Here is a 22,235-nt window from a genome sequence, read left to right as displayed (position 1 = left end):
TCAAGCCAAAAAACATTACAAGTTAACATTACTAGTTAACATAACTAGCTAACATTACTAGTTACATTCAATAGCAGCCACCTAGGAAATGGGCCCATTGTTACTTAACGCAGCCCCCATAAATGAACTTGGACGGGGAATACACAGCACTCTAAGGAAGTGGCAGAGGATCCGGAAGTAAAAAACAGCTGACCTATCTGTTTTTATTAAGACATCGAAAATGGGCTGCCAACAGAAGAACAAGGCTCAAAGGAAAAAGTGCAAAAAACACGGATGTCTGTGGAAAGGCATCCAAAACCATGCAGCCTTCAGTGGGTTGGAAAGACCGAGCTCATCCTGGGTAATCACGGAGGGTGGGCAGGAGGAGGCGAGGAAGGCAGAGGAGAGGGTGGGCTGCTGTAGTGCAGGGCTTGTCAATGTCAACCACATGCATCTCCAGTCAAGCAAGCTCCTCCTCAACCCGGCCAGAAGAACTCAGGAAAATGGGGAACCAACAAGCTAGGGGGTGAGGAGAATGATGCTATTCCCACACAAGGTAGGAATTCTGTAAATGCTTAAGGCTGCTAGCCACCTGTCGCTTCTAATGCTTTAGCAGTGATGATAATAATGAGAATACAAAGAATGACGGTGGAGTTTTTTATTGGTTTTTACTCTTTGTCAGGCACTGTATTATACCCTTCTCATGCACTATCTCACTTTACCTTTGCCACAAACTTATCCCCTTTATACAGATGAAGAAACTGAGGTTCAGAGAAGCAACTAGCAAATGGGAGACCAGAATTTGCACCCAGGTTGGCTGGAATCCAAAGCCCAAATCTTTCCCTGAGGATATTACTCTGGTTTACTTCAACAATGATTAAAAAAATACTAAGGTGAACAGCTATCATTCATTCAGTGCTCACTTTCTGTACAAAGCACTTGATATATGTCATCTCATCTAGTAACTGCATCAACCTTTTGAAGTAGGTACTATGATTACAACTAGATGACCACTAAGAAGACTGAGATTCAGAGAGGTTAAGTAACATGCCTACAGTCACACAGCCAGTAAGTGTTCTAGCAAGGACTGGGATCCAGACCTTCCTGGCAGAAAGGCTGGTGCTTTTAGGCATCACACTCTTCTGCCCTATCAGTTAGAGAGGTTTTCAGTGCCCTTGCCCACAAGGGAAAGTAGACGAGATCCATTCGGTTCAGATACTGGGGGCAGTTGGCTTGGCAATTTCAGGCCATGTAACTGGGTTCCACCAAAGCTTCCATCCAGCTGGGTCATTGCTGCTGCCCAATCCTGCTACTAGCTTCTCAACTTCCGCCTCTCCAAAAGTACTTTGCTGGGGTCTCCCTCTCCACTATCCATATGTGATGTCTGGCAAGGCATACACCTGGCTCCCAGGTGGATGCTATTCCCAAATGAGACATTCTTTCCCATCCCAGAGGTGTCTGGCAGCATGTCACTCTGCCTACTGAGAACTTGTATTAACCAATAATTCCATTCCAGGCATTTGTTTCCAGGGATAGCAATGTCTGCAAAAGTTGCTGTTGTTGGCACCAAGCCAGTGACGGAAATCATGGGCCACCTCCATTTTTTTTCTCTTCTGTAACTTTGAAAGTACAGCCATCATCTCTTAGGATGTCTACATTTCCTGTGAACCTGGAGGCCTTCCTAGATAAGCAACAAAAAGTCTTATACACACAACTCACCCCCCAGGACCAGAGAGTTCTTAATAAACCAGTCCTGGGGTGTGTGTGTGGGTGTGATGAGACCAGAGAGAAAGCCCCAGATGGTGAATGGAGAAAATTTGAAACTTGGTACAAGTTTAATCTTCATTTAGCACCATTTCACTGGTAAAAGGGTAAAATTCACTAAAAGGGTGAATTTGGGCTTTTTTCAAAGTTATTTTACAAGGAAGCAGGAAAATAGTCCCATGTCTGTTTTGCTGGATACTAAAAAAATTAAATAAAATAAAATTTAAAAGCACTGAAATTTCTCTTCTCTGGGGTTTTCAGGGGATATCTTCAGGGCATTTTTAACATTTAAAGTATAATCCAAAAGATTTTCTTCTGTGGCCAGATGGCCTGGGTTTGATCTCCGCTCTACCTTTTACTAGCTGTATGGTTGTGGATAACCTTCCTTTACCCAGGTTCAGCTGCAGTATGTGCGAAACGGTAATAATGAATTTTCCTCATCAGCTGTCAGGAGGAATACGTGACTTAGTGCAGAAAGGATGCTTAGAGCAGTTCTCAGACTTGAGCACACATGAGAATCACAGAGGACTTGCTAAAACACAGGCTGCTGGGCCACAGTCCCCTCAGTTTCTGACTCAGTTCATCTGAGGAGGGGTCTGAGAATTTGCTTTTCTGACACATTCTCAGGTGATGCTGAAGACGCAGGTCCAGGGACCACACTTTGAGAACCAACCGCTCAGAACTGTTGAACAATGCCTGGCACATAAATGCTTGAAAATATTAGCTGTTACAATGATGGTTATTTTTGTCTTCCTTATAGCTGTGAAACAGCCTCCGAGAAAGGTCGCCCATTGCTTTCCAAGGCTAACAAATATTTCTCAGACCTCCCATCTCGGTCTTTACTTCTTGTGGCCACTGAGTTGCTGGATGTTTCCACGTATTTGGATGTTTCCACTTTTCCAGCATCTACCCCTGCCTTTCATCCCTCCCCTCAATGGTTCCCTAAATCTGTCTCCTGCCATTTCCGGCCTAGTCTACTTGGAAGTCACCCAATTTCATCCATAATGGGTTCCTGAAAACACATACCCATGTGGACCTAGACACTTACATGATATCAGGGGGAGTTCTGTTCCCACAGAGCCAAAAAGGATGATAAAATCCCTAATTACACCTCATTTTCAGAGCTAGTCTTCAGGTGATATACTTGCAGCATTTGGTACCTACATGTTCCCTCCTTAACAACTGAATGTGTAATAACCTCAGTCCAATGAGGCTGAAGAGTTGCCATTTCAGCATACCCATTGATTTCCATCCTTCTCTCAATTATATTAAGATCTGTGGTTATCAACTTCAAGACTCATTTTTCCATTTATCTTCATAAAATTGGAGGAAAGTCCAATAAAAATATTCAAATAATTGCATAAAATTCAAGTAACTGCCGAGGAGACTAAGTATGGCAAAGAGGGCAGCCTGAAACATCCAGGGGTCCTCCTGGCAGCCCCCAGACTAGCACCTTTTCTCTCCCCTCTCAACAGCCAAGGGGGAGCTTTAGGCCACCCCAATGTTCACAGACACCCCAAGGCCTCTCTTCCAAGTACTGGCCAAATCCAAGATGCAACTTCTGACGACCTTCTCACCTAAAGACATCATCCTCTCCCCTCTTGCTTGTCTCCTCACTGGTGCCCAGCTCTTCTTGTTCAAAGCCCCTCTGTATACTGGCCCCAATTTTACCTTCAAAGCAGAGTATATGGGAATTGTGCCTTACTACCTTCTGCCCACCTAATTATCTCTTTTCCCATTTTGGGAATCCCGTTTGTTTTAGAAGCCTTCCCAGGTGGATTAAAGAAGATTATTATTTAATCATCTTAAAGAATTAAGATAATCTTTAAGATTATTATTAATCTTAAATAATAAGATTATTATTAATAATAAAGATTAATAATCTTAAAGAATAGTAAACATTATACTGGGCCTGTTTTTAAGCCTTTACCATCCACTCAGGGTTTCAGTTAACACAATGCCGTGTGTTCCCTATACGGCATCTACCTCCCTGCACTTCAGTTTCAAACTCCATGGTGACCAGGATGCTTCCGTGGGTCTCTCCTTCAACTCCTTGCCACATGCCACATGCCCTTAATGAATCTTCTCTGATAATGATGAGCTAAGGGGAAAGTAGCCTCTTGTGACTGCCACAGATATGAGCAGTAGATGGAAACCTTTACATCAAACCTTTACATCATCCGTGCCCTACTGACAAGTATGGTGGCCACATTTCCCCTTTTCTTAGGTACTATTTTATTCAAAGCCACTGACTACACACTGAGTCTCTGTATCAAGCAAAACTCTAGTTCCACCAAAAATAATTTAACTTTCTGGGCTTGGGGAAAAGCTTTCAATAGACACACCACAGCCAGCAGATGCAGAAGCACAGAAAGTATGATCTGCCACCTCTCCCATCCCCATGCCCCGAACCACCAAGGCACCTAATCAGGTAAGAGGAAAATGCAGAGCATTTCCTGTCAACCATTTCCAAAGATAAAAGGAACCAATTATCCCGCAGAGCTGTCTCTAGGATATAGAGTTCCTGTCGGAAACCCCAATTTTCCTTCCGGGTGCAATTCAAAACAGACGGAGGAAAAAGGAAAATCAATACTGGAAGTGTCAAAGATTTTTCTGGCCGCTGTCTTATGGAAATCTATCTGTGCTTTTGTCAATCAAACAGCCTGTCTTCTCTGTGCGCAGACACAAGATAAGCACCATCTTTCCGCCTGCTCTGCCCCTGCCCTCACCTCGGGTCATTTTCATTATTCTTCACTGAAGACAATCTTTTCTGTGAGTCTTTCTTCAAAGCTGCAAAATGAGAATGTTCGCTTTCAAAAGCGGAGCCACAGTGATGGCTTTCACAAGTAGTAATCTCTGGGGTGGAGGGTCTGGGTCCCAGGAGACAGACATCATTGCTGAGTCCAGATGTCCAGGCCGGGGGGCGGCCATCTCATCCTCCACACGGAGGAACCCACTCGTCACCTTCCCCAACAGCCACGTCCATGGCATTTGGGTCTTACCTGTCCACCCCCCTGGTTCGGTTCCTCACTTGTCCCCAGACCTTCCTCCCTCCTCCTTGCTGGAGGAATGTTCTTTCTGGAGCCCATTCTGACTTCCCCTCTTGAAACTACCTCTGATAGTTGAGTGTGAAGGCTAAGGTCACCTCTATCAGCCTTGCCTCCTGGATTTCCCTCTTCATCTGAAAAGCTCTTCTTGGTGTGGCTTTGAAACCAGCCCATTTTCAAGGGTGCCTAGTGAAGGACTTTCCAAACCTGAGTCTCTCTTGAACCACCTTCACCACTTGGTCACAGCCAGGGCCATGTACACTATTATTCTTTGTATACTATTTTTCTTCAATCAATCCACTTTTTAAAAACATAAATATGTTTATAAAAGAAACCACAGCAACACCATTTACCATAAATAGAATGTAACTCAAGGATCAACTCAATGCCAACAAAATGATGTTATGTAATCCTAATTAGACACTGCTTCTAGCTGAAGACACTAATTTTGAAACCTGCTCTCTCTTCCTTAAACAAGAGAGATCACCAAGTCTTGCAGAAGTGTAACAGACACAAGGGCGCAAAGCAAGACTCTCCCTGGGACAAGCAGAAGTGCTAAAGGAAAATAAGGAAAGGAAACACTTACCACAAAGGCAAATGTTATTTAATACCATTGTGTGCAACTCCTAAAATCTCTCATGTATCTGTGGTGGACAACCCCTCCCTCTCTCCCAATAAAGTTTATTGAGCATCTACTATGTGCTAGGTAATTTCTAGGGACTGGAGAACCAAACACATTTAAAAAAAGGCTCTGTGCCCACATGAGACTTAAAACCTACATTTTAATAAACAGTGTCTAGGATAGGCTTTTCTCCAGTCTAGCACCTTAAACTAAGGAAAAACCCAGATTCAAAACTGTGAAAACCAGTTCAGACCCCACACCCCCAGAAAGAGACTCAATATTCACCAAGCAGTTTCTCTGATTAAGCACTCGATAAAAAATGATATGTGGTTACCAGCTGTTAAGTGTCTGGCATACTTTGTAAGCAGCACTTACTGCCCCCAAAACCTCAGGGCTTTCCAGATAAATAAATCCCCGCCCAAATGCCCTTCCCCACCCACCCGAGGGGTAGCCCCCAAAGCCAAGACATGACTGACATTTCAAACTTGACTGAAACCACACAGAACCCTGTCTATTTTAAATGTCAATGAGGAAGGCAGCTGGGCTGGCAGGTTTCACCAGGAGGGATTGAAAAACCACTTCTCTGTAGTTGGATTTAAAACTCAATCACTAGAGACAGCAAGAGAAGAGAGTGAGGACAAGATTGACCTTCGAGTCAAGGGCAACTGAAATGATTCACATTTGCGACTAATTATCTCTTTTTTAATCTTTGTCCCTCCCTGGACAGGGGTTTTCTTTCAAGCAGCTGAGACATTTGACCTGATTGAATTCCAGGCTTCTGCTGGGTCTTGCTTTGTCCAGATTTAGAGTGGCCAAGTGGTCATTTTCTGGTGTGTGTGGGTGTGTGTGTGCGTGTGAGAGAGAAACAACTGACATTTGTCATTCTTTTAAAGTGCACATAAAAGTTTTAGCTTCCTGATTTATGGAAAGAAAATGGAAGGATGCCTGTGTTGTTTTTAAAAGCTAGAAACTCTTTAAACTGTCTTAAAAGTATGCTCACCTGGGATACAGAATAATATCACCAACCTGAAACCAATTTATTATGGATTTTTATGTCACCTTCCCATTAAAAGGGATGGATTACACTTTAGAATAACAAATATGTATACAGTTGACCCTTGAACAACGCGAGGGGTTAGGGGCACCAACCCTCCGTGTAGTCGAGAATCTGCATATAATTTATAGTTGACCCTCCGTATCTGAGGGTTTTTTGTATCCACAGATTCAACCAACCATGGATCCTGCAGTACTATAGTATTGACTATTGAAAAAATCTGTGTGGGGACTTCCCACCACGTGTCTTTGGATGGAGTCAGGAAGGCATCTCGTGTCAGTGGATTAGAAACCATCCTGACTAAACCTGGAATCTTGAACTCGTTAGCTGCATAACAACAGTGTCTAGGCAGGAGGGATGTTAGTTTATCTGATTCAATTTTATCTTTAACAGAACAGACCGAGAGGCTTAGTGACAAGAAAGAACTTGGCTAAAGGGACATAGCATTACACTCAATTAGGTACCATACACGGAGTGGGAGGGAAGTGGGAGGGAATGGCACTAGGAAAGCAGTTCTCAAAGTGTGGTTTGGGGTCCCCTGAGGGATCACCCAGACCTTTTCCACACAGTCAAAACGATTTCCTTAACAACACTAAGCTGTTATTTGCCTTGCATCCTCCGTGAGTGTACTGTGGAATTTTCCAGAGACTAGGTGCAATATTTTCCAGACGGGCAATATCACAATAGACTGACTATGAAGCAGATATGAGGATCCAGTCTGCATGCAGAGATTTGCAGACATATAAAACAATACCACTCTCCTATTTTTTTATTTTCAAAAAGTTATTTTTCATAAAAATGCCATTTATGCTAACATGTAGTAGGTTTATTATTTGAATGAATTAAGGCACACAGTAAATTTTCTCAGGTTTAATTTCTAATATGGTGAAAATACATAGAGATAACCCAAACAAATGATCATTTTTAAGAGCGTAAAGGTGTCCTTGAGACCAAAAAGCCTGAGAACCGCTGTCTGAGTCTATAGTCTCCATAAGAGCAGGGACCACGCTTGCCCTGTATGCCTCCACTGCCACTGCACGGCAGTGCCCAGCACGTAGTAGGGCTGCACTGCAATGCCCAGCACGTAGTAGGAACTCTGGATACATAATTTTGAAGGCATGTCCAGGTGTACAGTATCGGTCACCCCTTTAGGTACATGTACCCACGTGCACAATATAACACATGCTCAGACCCACACAGCTTACCTGAAAATAGTCTGTAATGAACGATCCAAGTTCACTCTTCAGCAGCCGCCTGGAAAGAGAGAAAAACCGTCAAGCAGCCCTTGCTGTTATAGTTCCTGGAGTTCACGGGTGCGTGGTGAATTGCCGTGCTCACCAGTGGCACAGGGGCCGAGGCCAGGCCTGAGCAGGAAGTGTGTTTTCCTAGGCCCTAGTAATACCCCACCCCCACCAAGGTCATTAGGGAATTGGGGCGGATGGAACTCCTAGAAGGCATCTGCTCCTTAGTTCACTTTTACAGATAAAGCATCTCAAGAGGGCAGCCACAGGAGATGCCAATTCTAACAGAGGTGGAGGCAGGCAGGGGCACCTGGCTTCATGTGCAGCAAAAAATAAGGAAGAGAAAGGCCATGGTTTTGTAATTCCCCCTCATTTGCAGACTTTACGGTTTAAAATGCATTCTTCTTACATTCTTCGCCCAAGGATTGTAAAGTATGTGTGTGTGTTGGGGAGCAATTATTATCTCTCGTGTATAGATAAAGAAATTGGGGCTCAGAGAGGTCTCCCAAATAAGTCAGTGGCAGAGTTAAGATTCAAATCCAGACCTTCTGCAAATTCAACATCTCTTTGCATAACCCTACCCAGTCTCGCCCCCAAATCCATCGGAGACATTGAGCTTGGTGCCATGGTTTCGGTGGCCTTACTGCCCATCCCAAAGGGACTTAAAAGTCCTTCAAAGGAGAACAGATCGATTTTATTATCCAGCACAAACATTTATTCAGCTGCTCTTTATGAGCCAGACGTTTTTCTAGCACCAGGCTTGCAGAAGTGAACAAGACAAGGTCTTGCGAGGTCTCTGCTCTCAAGGAGCTTACATCCTTGGGGGGAGGGGTGTGGAGAGCTAGCAGGTTAGTCGATACACTCCCGAGGTAAGTGCAAAGAGTCTTAAGTGCTTAAAAAATAAAAATAAAAAATGGCGGTATTGGCAGCAGACCTCCTTCTCCCTGAGAGAAATCATGGGACTATCCCTACTGCTCTTTCTTTAATTTGATCCAAATAAGGTGAGGAAGCTAAAACCAAGAATCCAGGGAAAAAAATCTTCAGGACTTCCAATAATTTCATTTACGCATCCCACCGGACACGGTTACTAAAGAGCAGACACTCAAGCTTCTGACAACACCTGCTGGGTTTTAACTCCTCAAAAAATGCATTCTCACGTGTCGCTGTAGGATAAACAGGAAGTTACAACAAGATGTCACAATGTGCAGAAGATAGACACAATAAGACCGAGTCACAAGAAGAAGAAACATCCATGATCTAAATTTCTGCACCAGAAAGAGCCCTGGAAAGCTGAAAACTCGTGCTGAGCAAGGAAAATACCTTCCTTTTCCCAGGACAGAAAATGTATCTGCGGGGGACACTGCATTTTGAGATCCAAGTGAATGGCAGGCTCTCGGAAGGCCATCCCATCCACAGAACCCAGGGGTTCACCCAGATGTGGGTGGGTCTGACAGAGACAGGGAAGCCTTCATCGGTCACTGGGCCAAGAGCAGGTGGGTCGTGGCTGGTCTTCGAGGCCAGAGGCTTCGCTCAGACGGGACACAGAAATCAAGTGGGCAGCCCCAGAGCGAGGCCCTGAAACAGGAAGAGGCAGGGAGGCTGCTTCTGGCTGCTGGAAAGAGAAGCACCTCCCAACAAAGTCTCCATGGCCACTGGGAAGTCTCAAAACCATAGGTGAAGAAGCCAAGCTTCATCAAAAAGTGGAAAAACAAGTCCTCATAATGGGCTACTACTAACAGAGTTTCTTAAGCATATCTTGGGCACTCACAATGTTGAGGTGTCAACACAGCCCTGAGACTAACATGCAGGCTATGGAATTGGTGTCCCGAGGAAGCCACGCTGGGAGGACACTGTGTTCATGTAGACGCTTCAGGTAAAATGGAAAGAGAGACAGAGGTCGTCAGTACAGGTAAGCCTTCAGGGTCAAGAGCTATGGAAACCCACTTGGAGCAAGGCGGAGGAGTAACAATCGTGAACCGGGGCTGGACGTGATTAGACAGGTGGTACCCCAGGAGCATCGTGATGCTACACAACTGAGGAATCCAAGAGGTCTCCTCCCCTACCTATCAGGGAGGGCGGAAAGGCTGCAGACTGCAGTGACAGGAACGGTATATCACCCTTATGTTACAGCCGGGACTGCAGCAAGTCCCGGCCAAGGCCAGAATTCTGCAGAGCATTACAGGAAGACAAAGCTTGAGGTAGAAATCAGCTGATAAAGGAGCAGAGGTTAAAGAGTGAACTTGTTGCAACTGCCAAGACAAAGGCATAGCAAAAAGGACCCAGAAGCTAGCAGCAGCCATACTAGGGGCAGCAAGATGGTGATGGGTAAGAATAAAGAAGCAGGATATGAAGAGGTGCTCCCACCACACTGATAAGAGTGGTCCTCAGTCCTTTACGGAAGTGGAACCAGACACAGGTGTGGCAATCTGCTTTATATATGTTAAATGTAATAGACTATAACCAGGTATTGTAAGAGAATTCCATGTTCAAAACCCTCTCTACTAGGTATCGTTGTACAGAATTATCAGAACAGAATAGACCCTAGCTGATCATTTAAGTCAACATTCTATCGTCCTGGGTGGGTAAATCAGTAAGCTGCCTTGTTCCTTACAAAATCCTGTCTTATTTGTGTCTGCACATGTTACGAGTTAGACAAGGTCAATACATACATGTACAGCACTTCCGCTGCGGTGAAATATGGAATCGACGTAAATGTGCACCAATAAAGTGCTCATAAAAACCTGGTTCATTCATACAATGAAGTTCTAAGTAGCCATAAAAAAAACCAAAAGGGAATAAGGAAGTGCTCTTAAGTAATGATATGAAAATATCTACATTACGTTTAAGTCAAAAAGAAGCAAGATGCAGGACAGTGTGTATAATGTGCTACCTTGTGAAAAGGGAAGAGAAAATATATGTATTTTTTATTTACACGATAGCAACAAATTCACTTGTCAAATCGGCTCTAACTTGCTGTTCTGTCATAGCTATGATTTGGTTTCCAAGAGGCCCTTTGAACTGAAATATACAGTACCTTGATTTTTAAACACAAAAAACACACATGCATTTTCAAAATTATATGTAAATGCACTGGGTTGTGTCTCCTCCTCGCCGTCTTCCCAAGTAGGAGGCTGGAGAAGGTTGAAGCTGTTACTGGAAATTAAGTAGGGCAACAAAACACTTTAGCAAACTTTATCCCCTGAAGTTGGGAAACGCTGTGCTAGAAACACCAAACCACCTCGTTAGACTCCAGTCTGTGGACCTCGTATAAAGTGTCAAGTATCCCCAGCTGCTTTTCCACAAATATTCCTCATATATGCGTAAAGAAGCTCTGGAAGAATAACCATTAAACTACTGTAATAAAAGTTATCTTTGGCAGGGGAGTAGGAGCTGGGTTTCTGGAGTACAAGGGAGGGAGATTCTTCAATGTATATCTCGTTATATATGTAAATTTTTAGTACACTGTGAACACATCCTACTCAAAAACATTAACAAAAATTTTTTTAATTAACAATAACCACCATCAGGGTTACCAACAGATGGCTTGAGGCCAAGAAGGAATTGTGGGAGTGCGTTCCCACATCAAGGGCACAATATCAGGAAGCAGACTGTCCTAGGGGAACAGAGAATCCCACAAGTCCTGAGAATCTGCCAATGCAAACCCACCCCAGGCTGGTAACCCGAGAACTTAATGCAGAGAGAGGGGGGTGAGGAGAGGGCAGAGCTGGCCCAGCCAAGCTGAGAACAGTCTGCGGCTGAGTCACAGTGCGAGATCCACCATCTATTTCTATATTCTGTGTTTACTCTGCTTGCACTTGGTTTACAAGGAAAGGGTACTTCTCAGAAACTCTACCCTGGTCTTAGCTGAACTGAGAGAAAGGGATTTTCCGCCCCTCTACCTTGAGGTACCATCTCCAGGGGGAAATCATCAGTAGCTTCCCTCCAAAACAGGAAAGGGTGACTGATAGAACATCGGGACCCCATGAGTTAATTCATCGAATCACAAACGTTTACTGAAAACCTACTCTGTGTCAGATGTGGTGTGAGGTGCTAGGAGAGAAGGATGGAAGAGCTCAGACAACGACTCCTCCCCATCGGGACCCCTCTCTCAGGAGACAGGGGTACCATCTTGTCCAAAAAATGGAAAGTATCAAGGCATTAGGGATGCACAGACCTAAATTCACAGAAGGACCACTCACCCTATAACCTTCCTCACTACATTTGCCAGTTTAGCTTGTAAAGCACGAGAAAGAAGAGACAAGCAGAAGAAAGACAACAGAATCAAAGAGCCCGTGCCTTGTGGTTCCCTAGATACGGAAGAGATGGAAATCCTGATTCCCGAAACCTAGGACATATGTTCCTTCTGGGCACAGAGGCACAGAACCCGGCAGCCTTCCTTCCACTTTTTCCATCCTTTCCTAGGGTCTCTTCCCAGGAAAGAGGAAAGTAATTACATATTGGAGCAAATAATAATAATAAACAATAAACAAATTGCTCCTAGGATGGAGCCTAGCTTTTTTTCCCAATTAAAGTTTACTGAGCACTTACTAAGTGCCAGGCACCATTGTCAACAACGTGTATGTATTTCCTCATTTAAGCATAAAACAAAACCGTTTTTTATACACAAGAAAATGGAACCTCAGAGGTTACTGAGGAGGGCATGCAGCAAGCTCAGGATGGAGAGGAGAGAAGTCTCACTGAATGTGAGGGTCTGGAGGCAGCCGCCTGGGTCTGAAGCCTGTGGTCAGCAGTAACCTTTGCAAGTTAACTGTACAGTTTAGTCCCTTGTACCTGTTTCCTCAACTGGAATTTGGGGATAGTAAGGGTAGCCACTCCACAGGATTATTGCAAGGGCTAAACGAATTAACCCTTGAACGGTGAGTTCCTAGAACAGAGCCCGGCATACAGCAAGCCTCGGCAAGTGTCACCACCACCATCATCACCACCATCATGACCATGATCATCACCACCACCACCACCACCATCACCACCACCACCACCATCACCACCACCATCACCACCACCATCATCACCACCATCACCACCACCACCACCACCACCACCACCATCACCACCATCACCACCATCACCAACACCACCACCACCGTCACCACCATCATCATCACCACCATCACCACCATCAGCTATTGAGCTAGAAAGAGAAGGAAGTGGGGACCTGAGAGTAATGGGAAGTGAATGCTTATGTGGGACTCAACCCAAAAGGGAAATGGGTCATGAAGTTCAGTCAGAAGCCAAAAGGGCGGTAATAAGGAGAAATGCGGAACCACTCACACACTGATCTGTACTATCTCACCCCCTTTTCCTCCAGGCTGACTGGGTGAGACACCACCCCAGATGACAGGATTTCCTGTTATTACACAGACCATCATCTCACCCCGCACCATCTAGTCAACTCAACTTCCCACTTCTGTGGGCTTGAAGGTAAACGAGGCACAGCCCAAGCTGGATTCTAGCTGGTTATGAGGTACAGGGAGGACCAGATGGCAGGCAGGGAATGGAGTGGCAGAAATGATGTAGAGAAATCACCTTAGATGCGAGCCACAGTCTCTCTTGTGCACAGGGAAAGCCCCAAGGCAGCAAAATCCCAAAGGATAATGAAACAGCTTGGAGACAGGTGCCACAGGGCTAAAGTTTAGCCAGCACGAGTGGGGAAACCATATCAGTTGCGAAGTATTTCTGTGCCATTTGGCAATCAGGGGCTGCCGCAAGTACCCAGGCCCTTTGGTGGGATCTAGCCAGATGTCCTCATGGTCTAGGAACAGCAGGGGGCCTCAGGGTCCTGTACCTGACGCTATAGCTCGTCAGTCAGTGCCTATCCAACCTGATCATTAAATCCTCCTGAGATCACCCACCTCGCTTCTGCAATAGGACACGTTTCAAGGAGGTGTCGTCTTTTAAGCAGTAACACAGGGAAACATCCCTTTCCTCTGCTGGCCCATTCTATGGGGGCCCATCGGGGGTTATGTGCATAACTCAGATAAAATTCTAGGATTCTCACACCTCTCTGTTTTCTGCACCCCAGTGGGTGGCAGTGGGGACAGTGAAAAAGATGGAGAAAACCAACAAAAAGCATTTCCAGAGTTCCTAATTATGTCGCAGGTACTATGCTAAGCGGATGGCACAAAGCATCTTGAATTCTCCAATAGCCTCTAAGGTAGGAATTTATTTTGCAGATGAGGCAACTGATGCTCAGATCCTTCCCTGAGGCCACACACTGGCAGATCCCAACTCAAACAGAGGCCCACCTGAACATCAGGCAGTGCTACCCCCATCCCCACAGGGGCAGGCAGGTAAGGTGAGTGAGGGAAGCAGACGGGCACAGACAGTGGGGCTGCAGCAAACTCCACCAAAGCCAGCAGCCAGGCCTCGCTCCCACTGACCACTTCCAGATGCAGCATTGCCCGATGTAAACCTTCCAGAGAGGCCTGGATCTTTAGGTGGGATGTCCAGATTTCCAAACACTGTGCAGGCCAACCCCCTCATGGGCCAACCCTGGAGGTTTCTGATTCGCTACTTCCCTTCAACTCTTCTTCCTGCCCCCAAAGATGAGTTTGTTTCTCAACTAGAGCAGACACAAGGTATCAACACATGGCCAGGCAGAGCGACCTGGGCCGAAAAGAGAAGATCTCGCCTGCAGGCCTCCCAAACGAGGGTCCTCAGAAGACAGTGCCCCACTCATTTGATGATCTGCTCATGAATCTACATCCAGGAGCATCAGGCCTAAATCTGGACAACGCCAGGCATGTGCCTCTTGCAGCCCACTTACTGTGTGTTGAGGAACACGGGAGGCTCAAGTTCAAGTCCCAGGTCAGCTACTAACTAGCCCTGTGACTCTGGGCAAGTTATTCCAGTCCCCTGTGCCTCTATTTCCTCATCTGTAAGATAGGGATACTGTGGCACCCGGCTCACAGGGGCGTGGTGAGTTTTACAAGAGTTAACACACAGAGCCTGGCACGCACTAAATAAATGTTCTGCTGACGTCTACTGTTATTATTACCTCACAGAATCTTGACTCAGACTGGTCCCTTCTGCCAGCCCGTGGGCTCCATCCGGGCTCTCCTCTCCTCTCCTCCCCTCCCGGCTCAGCCCGCAGCTGTGGGTCCCAGTACAGTCAACAGACACCCTCACAGAGCTGGAAGCATCTGAGGTGGAGCTCCCTTCCGGGCCTCAGACAGCCAACTGACTCAGAACCAGGATGTTTCAACTCCGACCTGTCAGAGACCAAGCTCAATTCTTGGAATCTCCTCTTTCTTTGAAAATCTCTGGGGTTTCTTTCATGACACCTCCCTCCCAACAAGAACAGAAGCAGGGTGGTTGGAGAGAGAAGGAAAATGCGAGTTTCCTGCCTCAGGCCAGCTGCAGATAACTCATCTCTGGTTTCCGGAAACCTCATCTCTGAGCATTTATTTCTGCTGAGGAAAAAAAAAAAAAAAATTCCCCCCGAGGAAGAAGGAGGGGTGAAAGGGTATGGAGAGAGTAGTGGCAAGATTTTTATATCCTCACTTGTCCTTTCTACCTGATTCCCACCTGCTCATCCTGCAGATTTCAAAGGAGGCATGGCTTTCTCCTAAATTTAATCCTGTGCCCAGCCCCTCACACTCCCCAGCACTCTGGGTTCTGCCACCACCCCACTTAGAACATCCTATGATAACTGCCTATTCAGTCCCCACTCTCACTCTGCCGTAAGTTCCCCAAGAGCAAGAACAACCCACCTCAATGGCTGCCCCAGAACCTGGCCCAGTACCTGGCAGAGTCCACAAATATTCACTGATGAAATGAAGAAAAGCATCAATGACCCCTCCCTCTACACGTACCCCCCACTCCCACCAGACAACCAAAAAGTGAAAGCACTTTTAAGAAACTACTTGCATAGGTTCTTATAAGAACCAGTACAAATAAATCATAGCTTTCTCACGCTTTCCTAACTTTCTATCATCAGTGGAACAGTTGCCGAAAGGCATGTTTAGCAAGAGCATGCTTCTGTGTCAGAGTTTGGCCACTCTCGTTCCTGGGCAAGCTCATGAAACCCAAACCTCTGACAGAGACTTGTGCCCACTGCCAAAATGCAGCCACATTAGAATTGAGGCTGGAGAGGGGCGTTCAAAACCACATCGATGCCCCATAGAGAATTTAAACCAAGAAGACACTCAGGTCCAGCCCACACCAGTGCAGACGGACACTCAGGGCAGTCAGAATTGTAGACTGTGATGACGAGGGATTTCACTAGAATATGTCTATTCTGAGGGGTCATTTTCAATAGAAAAGATCCTGATTTATGGTCTTCATATTGACAGACCATGAGCCCTGACTTTAAATTGGGGAAAATTGGCCACTTGATTGAGGTGTGACATTTCTGATGAATTTGTTCTTAAAAGGTCTCCGCACCTAAATAGACATTTCTCCACCTAAGACATACAGATGACCAAGAAGCACATAAAAAGCTGCTCAACATCATTAATTATTAGAGAAACGCAAATCAAAACTACAATGAGGTATCACCTCACACCGGTTAGAATGGGCATCATCAGAAAATCTACAAACAACATATGCTGGAGAGGGTGTGGAGAAAAGGGAACCCTCTTGCACTGTTGGTGGGAATGTAAATTGATACAGCCACTATGGAGAACAGTATGGAGGTTCCTTAAAAAACTAAAAATAGAATTACCATATGATCCAGCAATCCCACTACTGGGCATATACCCAGAGAAAACCATAATTCAAAAAGACACATGCACCCCAACGTTCATTGCAGCACTATTTACAATAGCCAGGTCATGGAAGCAACCTAAATGCCCATCGACAGACGAATGGATAAAGAAGATGTGGTACATGTATACAATGGAATATTACTCAGCCATAAAAAGGAACGAAATTGGGTCATTTGTTGAGACATGGATGGATCTAGAGACTGTCATACAGAGTGAAGTAAGTCAGAAAGAGAAAAACAAATATCGTATATTAACGCATATATGTGGAACCTAGAAAAATGGTACAGATGAACCGGTTTGCAGGGCAGAAATTGAGACACAGATATAGAGAACAAATGTATGGACACCAAGGGGGGAAAGTGGCGGGGGGTGGGGGTGGGGGTGGGATGAATTGGGTGATTGGGACTGACATGTATACACTGATGTGGATAAAATTGATGACTAATGAGAACCTGCTGTATAAAAAAATAAATAAAATAAAATTCAAAAAAAAAAACTAATGAGGAAATAAATGCTAATGAGAAATGGGGTTAAGATCATGTGGAGTTAGATGACAAAAATCCTATATCCTGGCTTCTGCATCAGGAGGTAAACTGGCTCACTGTGACCAAAGGTTGTTTTTAAATTAATATTTAAGAAAAAGCATGAAATTTCAGACTGCTAATTTTACCATAATTACCATGCATGTTACCATAAATGTCCTTATATTTTTAACCTGTTTAATTTATTATTTTTGTAAAAAACCTTTGTGTAAATTTGGTGATCCAGAAATATGTGCAATTAACAGCAAAGGCGATAGTGAAGGACTCTTAGCTCCATCCATAGGGTGTGGACAATGTATCAATAGCATATTCTGTTATGTTCTTTCAACAGCTATATAAATATACCAGTGAGATTAGACCACCGCTTCCAGGGTTGTGTTCAGAAGCATATCTGTTCTTGGCAATAATAATGGGTGGCGTGAGAACCACATTTCCATTGTTAGCTTGAGGAACACTATATAAGGAGTCTTCTTGTTTTCTAAAACACATAATATACACAAGCATCTTGTATCCTTTAAGTTGCTAATTAATGTGGACACAAGTGCATGGAAAGGCATTATCTCTGTACCTCCAATAATTTTCATTTCAATAAAAATGCAAACTATGGCTGGACACTTTCCAGTCTTTTTTTCAAAAAACAAAAAGGTCTCTTCATCCTTCTCCTGTTCTAGTAATGTGTTTTAGAAGTTGAACACCCTTAGTCCAGAGCTCTTCCTCAGAGATACCCCAAAGTCTATCTGCTTAAGTTTAAACTGAAGTTCATTTTCAAGACATGGAGACACGTCTTAGAAGAAAAGATCAATTGTTTGTAACGACTGCATTTCAGGACCCAGTTATAGAAAACATACCTTCCTGGTCATCCTTTGCATTGGCTAGTATTTACACGAATTCACATTTCCTAGGGAACACACTAACTAACTCCACAGTTAGAAAGATGGCCAGGGCTGGCTGGGGTGACCGGGGAAAGCTGATTTAGGCTTTGACATTGGACTTGGATAATCCATCAAAGTTTATTACTGTTTGGCTGGAGTAGAGTGAAGAACTGAGAGAGTCATTTCCTCTTGTTCTTTCCTCTGCAGAAAGGAGAAACAGCTGGCTCTCCTGGTAAGAACTTAGCCTCACCCACACTTCCAGGCCAGCACATTCTTGGAAGGGCCTGTCCTGGACCTCTCTAGTTCAAAGTCAGCTCACCCCATCCAAACAGCTAGAGAACTTTGTATACAGTACTGTTCATGGGGCAATTCATCACACTGCCCTGTGCTCTCACGCATGGTACTCAGCCAGTATTTATCACTTCATTATTGCTCAATTTTCACAATAGGAATAATAATGGCTAACATCTATTCGGCACCGGATCTTGTAATAATGACATTTTTAGCATTATCTCAGACCTCCCAACCACTATGATGTTCATGTCATTATTATCCCCGTTTCATAAAAGAAAAAACAGAGATTGATAAATGAAGTAAGTTGCCCATGTCACACAGCTGGTCTAATCTTGAGCCCTAGTCTCTCTGTATCCAAAAGCTACTCCCTTAAGAAGTTAAACAATTCTCTTGAATCTGGCAGGGATCTTCTTGCACATAGAACTGTCATAATTGATTGAAAAATGGGCTTGAGATTAATAGCCTTCTCTCCTTTGGCACCTTCTTCCCTCATCCCTACCGCCTCTGCCCCTCACCCCACCTGGTCGGGCCTCAACGCTGGCGAGTTTGCCGTTGTGTTCTGCGAACAGGTCTTTTCACAGAAAAAAGAGAGTGAAGAAAAACCAAAACCTGTCTATTTAAATGTAACCAGAGAGTAGTATGTCTGTTTTGATGTTTTAATTACTAAAATAAAGGCAGCTGTGTTTATTTCCATGTTGGCTCTTGCAGACATGGGTTCACTTTATTTAACTTGGGACGACCAGGTCATACATATGCCTGGGACGTGTTTCATGTTCTCAGTTATACTCTGAGTGTCTGTGCTGGGAAAGCCCATCTCCGTTCTAACCACCATCCTAAAGAAGGACAGAGGGTAGACAGTCCAGGACATAGTCATCGAAGCTCTGGTTTTTGACAGCTTTGAGTTATTCTGGGCTCAATTCACATCCGGGCAATTAGTTTCAAACCCCAACCATATGTGTTTCTCACTAACCTGAAAATTGCTCAAAACATAGAGAGGAACATCCAACAGCCCCCACTAAACCCAATACTGGAAAGGAGTGTTGGAGGAGTGCTGTGATCCTTGGAGGGGTGTTAAGAATCACAGCACATGGTAGAGATGGAGTCCCGGAGGCCTTGGGAAAGGAACAATGGCAGAAAGAAAGATCAAGACCATTGGCTTAACACTTCTTCCAGCCTAGAACCTCCCTCTCTGACACTACGATATAGTGCAAAGAGCACAGATTCCACTGGGGGCTGAATTGTGTCCCCTCACCCCCCAAATTCATATGTTGAAGCCCTACACCCACAATGTAACACTATTTGGAGATGGGGCCTTTGGGAAGTAATTAGGTTCTGATGAGGTCATGAAGGTAGGACCCTCAACACTCATGTTGGGATTAGCCCTTCTTATGAAGGGACACCAGAGAGCTTGCTCTCTCCCCGTCGTGTACACAAAGAGGCCGTGAGAGGACACAGCAAGATGGCGGCCAGGAAGAGTGCTCTCACCAGGAACCCAATCTGCCAGCACCTCGACCTTGGACTTCCCAGTTTCCAGAACAGTGAGAAATAAACATCTATCGTTTAAGCCTCCTAGTCTATGGTTACAAAAACCATTCGGCAGCCTGAACAAACTAACATAGGTGTCTACGTCAGACAGGGGTTCACATCCTGACTCTATCGTTCATAGCTGCGTGACCTTGGACAAGCTATTTTGTTTCTCTTGCCCATCATTTTGTGGATAAACTATGCACTGAGAACAATGATTGTCTCTCAGGACTGTGAGGAGGGTTGAATATGATGTATGTGAAAGGTGCCTGGCACTTTTCCTGGTACCTCTATCCAAGTCAGCTCCCTTCTCCCCCACTTGGGTGTCCTTAGCGCTAGAATCTGGGACACGACACCCCATCAGCGATGCCGCCCCATGTATGCTATGGCCGATCTCATAAATGGGCAGCCTGTTGGTCAAATTCAGCCCACAGATGTGTTTTGTTTGGCCTGTACCAATGTTTGGGGACATTTGGATTACTTATCAACATTTAAAAGACAGAAAATTTCACATAAAAATCTCAATTTCTGGTTCTTCTTGAGAAATAAGATGGTATGTCACTGGACCTGCATTGTTCCGGGCTGGGGGGATCCCCTTGGACAGAGGGTGAGCTCTCACCTCCACTCTCCAGGCCGGCTTCACCCACTTAGACCTGCTGGGTACCTGCGGGCTTCTGAGTGAGCAGCCCGGGGTTAATAGGGCTGTTGAAATCTAGCGTGGCCCGTATTTTTCCTAGCTGTCCACAAAGGTTTTAAGTACAATTTCAGGATCAGTCCCCTGATGTGAGGAACAATTAGCATGTCCCCGAGTCACCGTTTTATTTATTTATACGTCTATTGTGAGCTAAGGAACGTTCACGGAAGAGACCGAGATCTTAGTTCTTGGAGTAAGATTCAGCTCTTGCAAGCTGGGAGGTTGGCCGACCCAGCTTTGTCTTTGTCACTCAACATCTCAGGGCCTCAGTTTCCTCCTCTGTAAAAGGAGGGCTTGGGTGAGATGATCTCTATTGTCTCTTTCCATATTTGTGTAATTATTAGGTGAAATTCAAGTGCCTGGCTAGAAATTTAACACAACTCTGTTTGCTTCCGAGCTCTAAAGGTTTTAATGAAAGCAGAGCTCTTAAAACACCTCACTGACCCTACACACAGGTCTTAACTAAATGTAAACAAGACCTGAATAATGGCCTTTTTTAATGTTCTGCCCATTCCAGGGTTAGGTCTTCACCCTTGATGTTCTGCACTTAACATACCCAAGAGGAATGAACACCAGGGCATTAAAAGACCTGATGTTCAACCTCCTGTCCTGGGAGACCTCAGGGCTCTGGGCCCTGCTTGCCTCTCTGCCCTCATTTCACCAAAACACAAACCCAACCGCACCACCACCCAACCTCCAGTACTCTGTGCACGTGGGCCTTCTTTCAGTTCCTTGCTCATTGCTACCACTGGACCTTTGCACGTGCAGTTGCCCCCACCTGGAGCCCTCTTCATCTAGTTAATTCCCACCGATCCTTCAGATGACAGCACAAGTGTCACATCGCCATTCCTGGCCTCCTTGGCAAGATCAAGTCCTACTACCATACACTTTCATCACATCAGCTGTGTTGTAGTAGCCATCACAGGTGCATTATTACATTTTACATGTGTCATCAGTTGACTAATGATTATCTCCTCAACTGAATATAAATTGCAGGAGAGCAGGGGCCACATCTGTCTTTGCTCATTGTTGTCTTTCCATTGCCTGGCTAATACGGAGGCACTCATATATTTGATGAATGAATGAACAAGTAGTGGACACTACTGGGAAGATTCTTGAAGACATTAAACTCCTCAAGGACCATGTCTTATTGAGGGATTCATCAACAAAACCTAACAGCAATGACAGTAACGATGATGATAAGAGCTCCAAGTACCAAATACTTGGTGTGTTCCAACCCTGTTCTTACAGCCTATTTATGTAGTAACTCAATAACGCACAAGAATCTTGTGCATTGGAAGTAGGTGCATTTCCTATCTCTGTTTCACAGAAGAGGAAACCAAGGCACAAAGAAGTTGGCAAGCTACTTAGTAAAAGGAAGAATAGTAATAAAATCCTAAGCAGTCTGCTACCAACTGCTAGGCCATCCTTGACTAATATGGCACCTAATAATCAAGCGGGGCACAAGAAATGTTTACAGAATAAATGGCAGCTACCAGATGTCAACCCTCTACCCCCTGCACCCCAGTGACCCAAACATACATTATATACATGGACAAATGGACGAGCCCTCTCTGGAGCAGAAGTCTAGACAGATCAGGGCCTCAGAACTTAACAGTTACAAGAGTCTCATTAAAGCCAACAGAAGCAGCAATAGGAACCAAGCAGAAAACAGAACTTAAGGTAAAGCTCCTGGGGGTGGGGTAGCCCCTTCCACCCCAGCTCAGGCCCATGGTGGGAGGGTCCCGGCCTAGCCAGCCACATACCTGATGTTTTCGTTCAGTGTGTAGAGCTCATTGCTTTGCAAGCCGCCCCCTTTAAAGACATTGATCACGGCAGTCTGGACACTGCAGGGAAATAGAAACGACCCCTG

The 22,235-nt window shown here is 45.0% G+C and overlaps 1 protein-coding gene across 3 annotated transcripts in view; it reads right to left on the bottom strand.

The window, feature by feature from the left end:
* Positions 1-22,235, bottom strand: part of PRR5L (proline rich 5 like) — an 80,753-nt gene that overhangs the window by 37,517 nt on the left and 21,001 nt on the right. For all 3 annotated transcript variants that reach the window (XM_061203250.1, XM_061203248.1, XM_061203249.1), the window contains exons 3-4: positions 22,129-22,209; positions 7,672-7,720 (exon numbers count right to left, since the gene is read on the bottom strand). In XM_061203250.1, the coding sequence (XP_061059233.1) occupies positions 7,672-7,720; positions 22,129-22,209 (130 nt within the window). The remainder of the gene's footprint in view (positions 1-7,671; positions 7,721-22,128; positions 22,210-22,235) is intronic.

The sequence above is a fragment of the Eubalaena glacialis genome, chromosome 10 (assembly GCF_028564815.1).
Source record: "Eubalaena glacialis isolate mEubGla1 chromosome 10, mEubGla1.1.hap2.+ XY, whole genome shotgun sequence".
Lineage (NCBI taxonomy): Eukaryota > Metazoa > Chordata > Mammalia > Artiodactyla > Balaenidae > Eubalaena > Eubalaena glacialis.
This window is presented reverse-complemented; position numbering and strand designations above follow the sequence as displayed.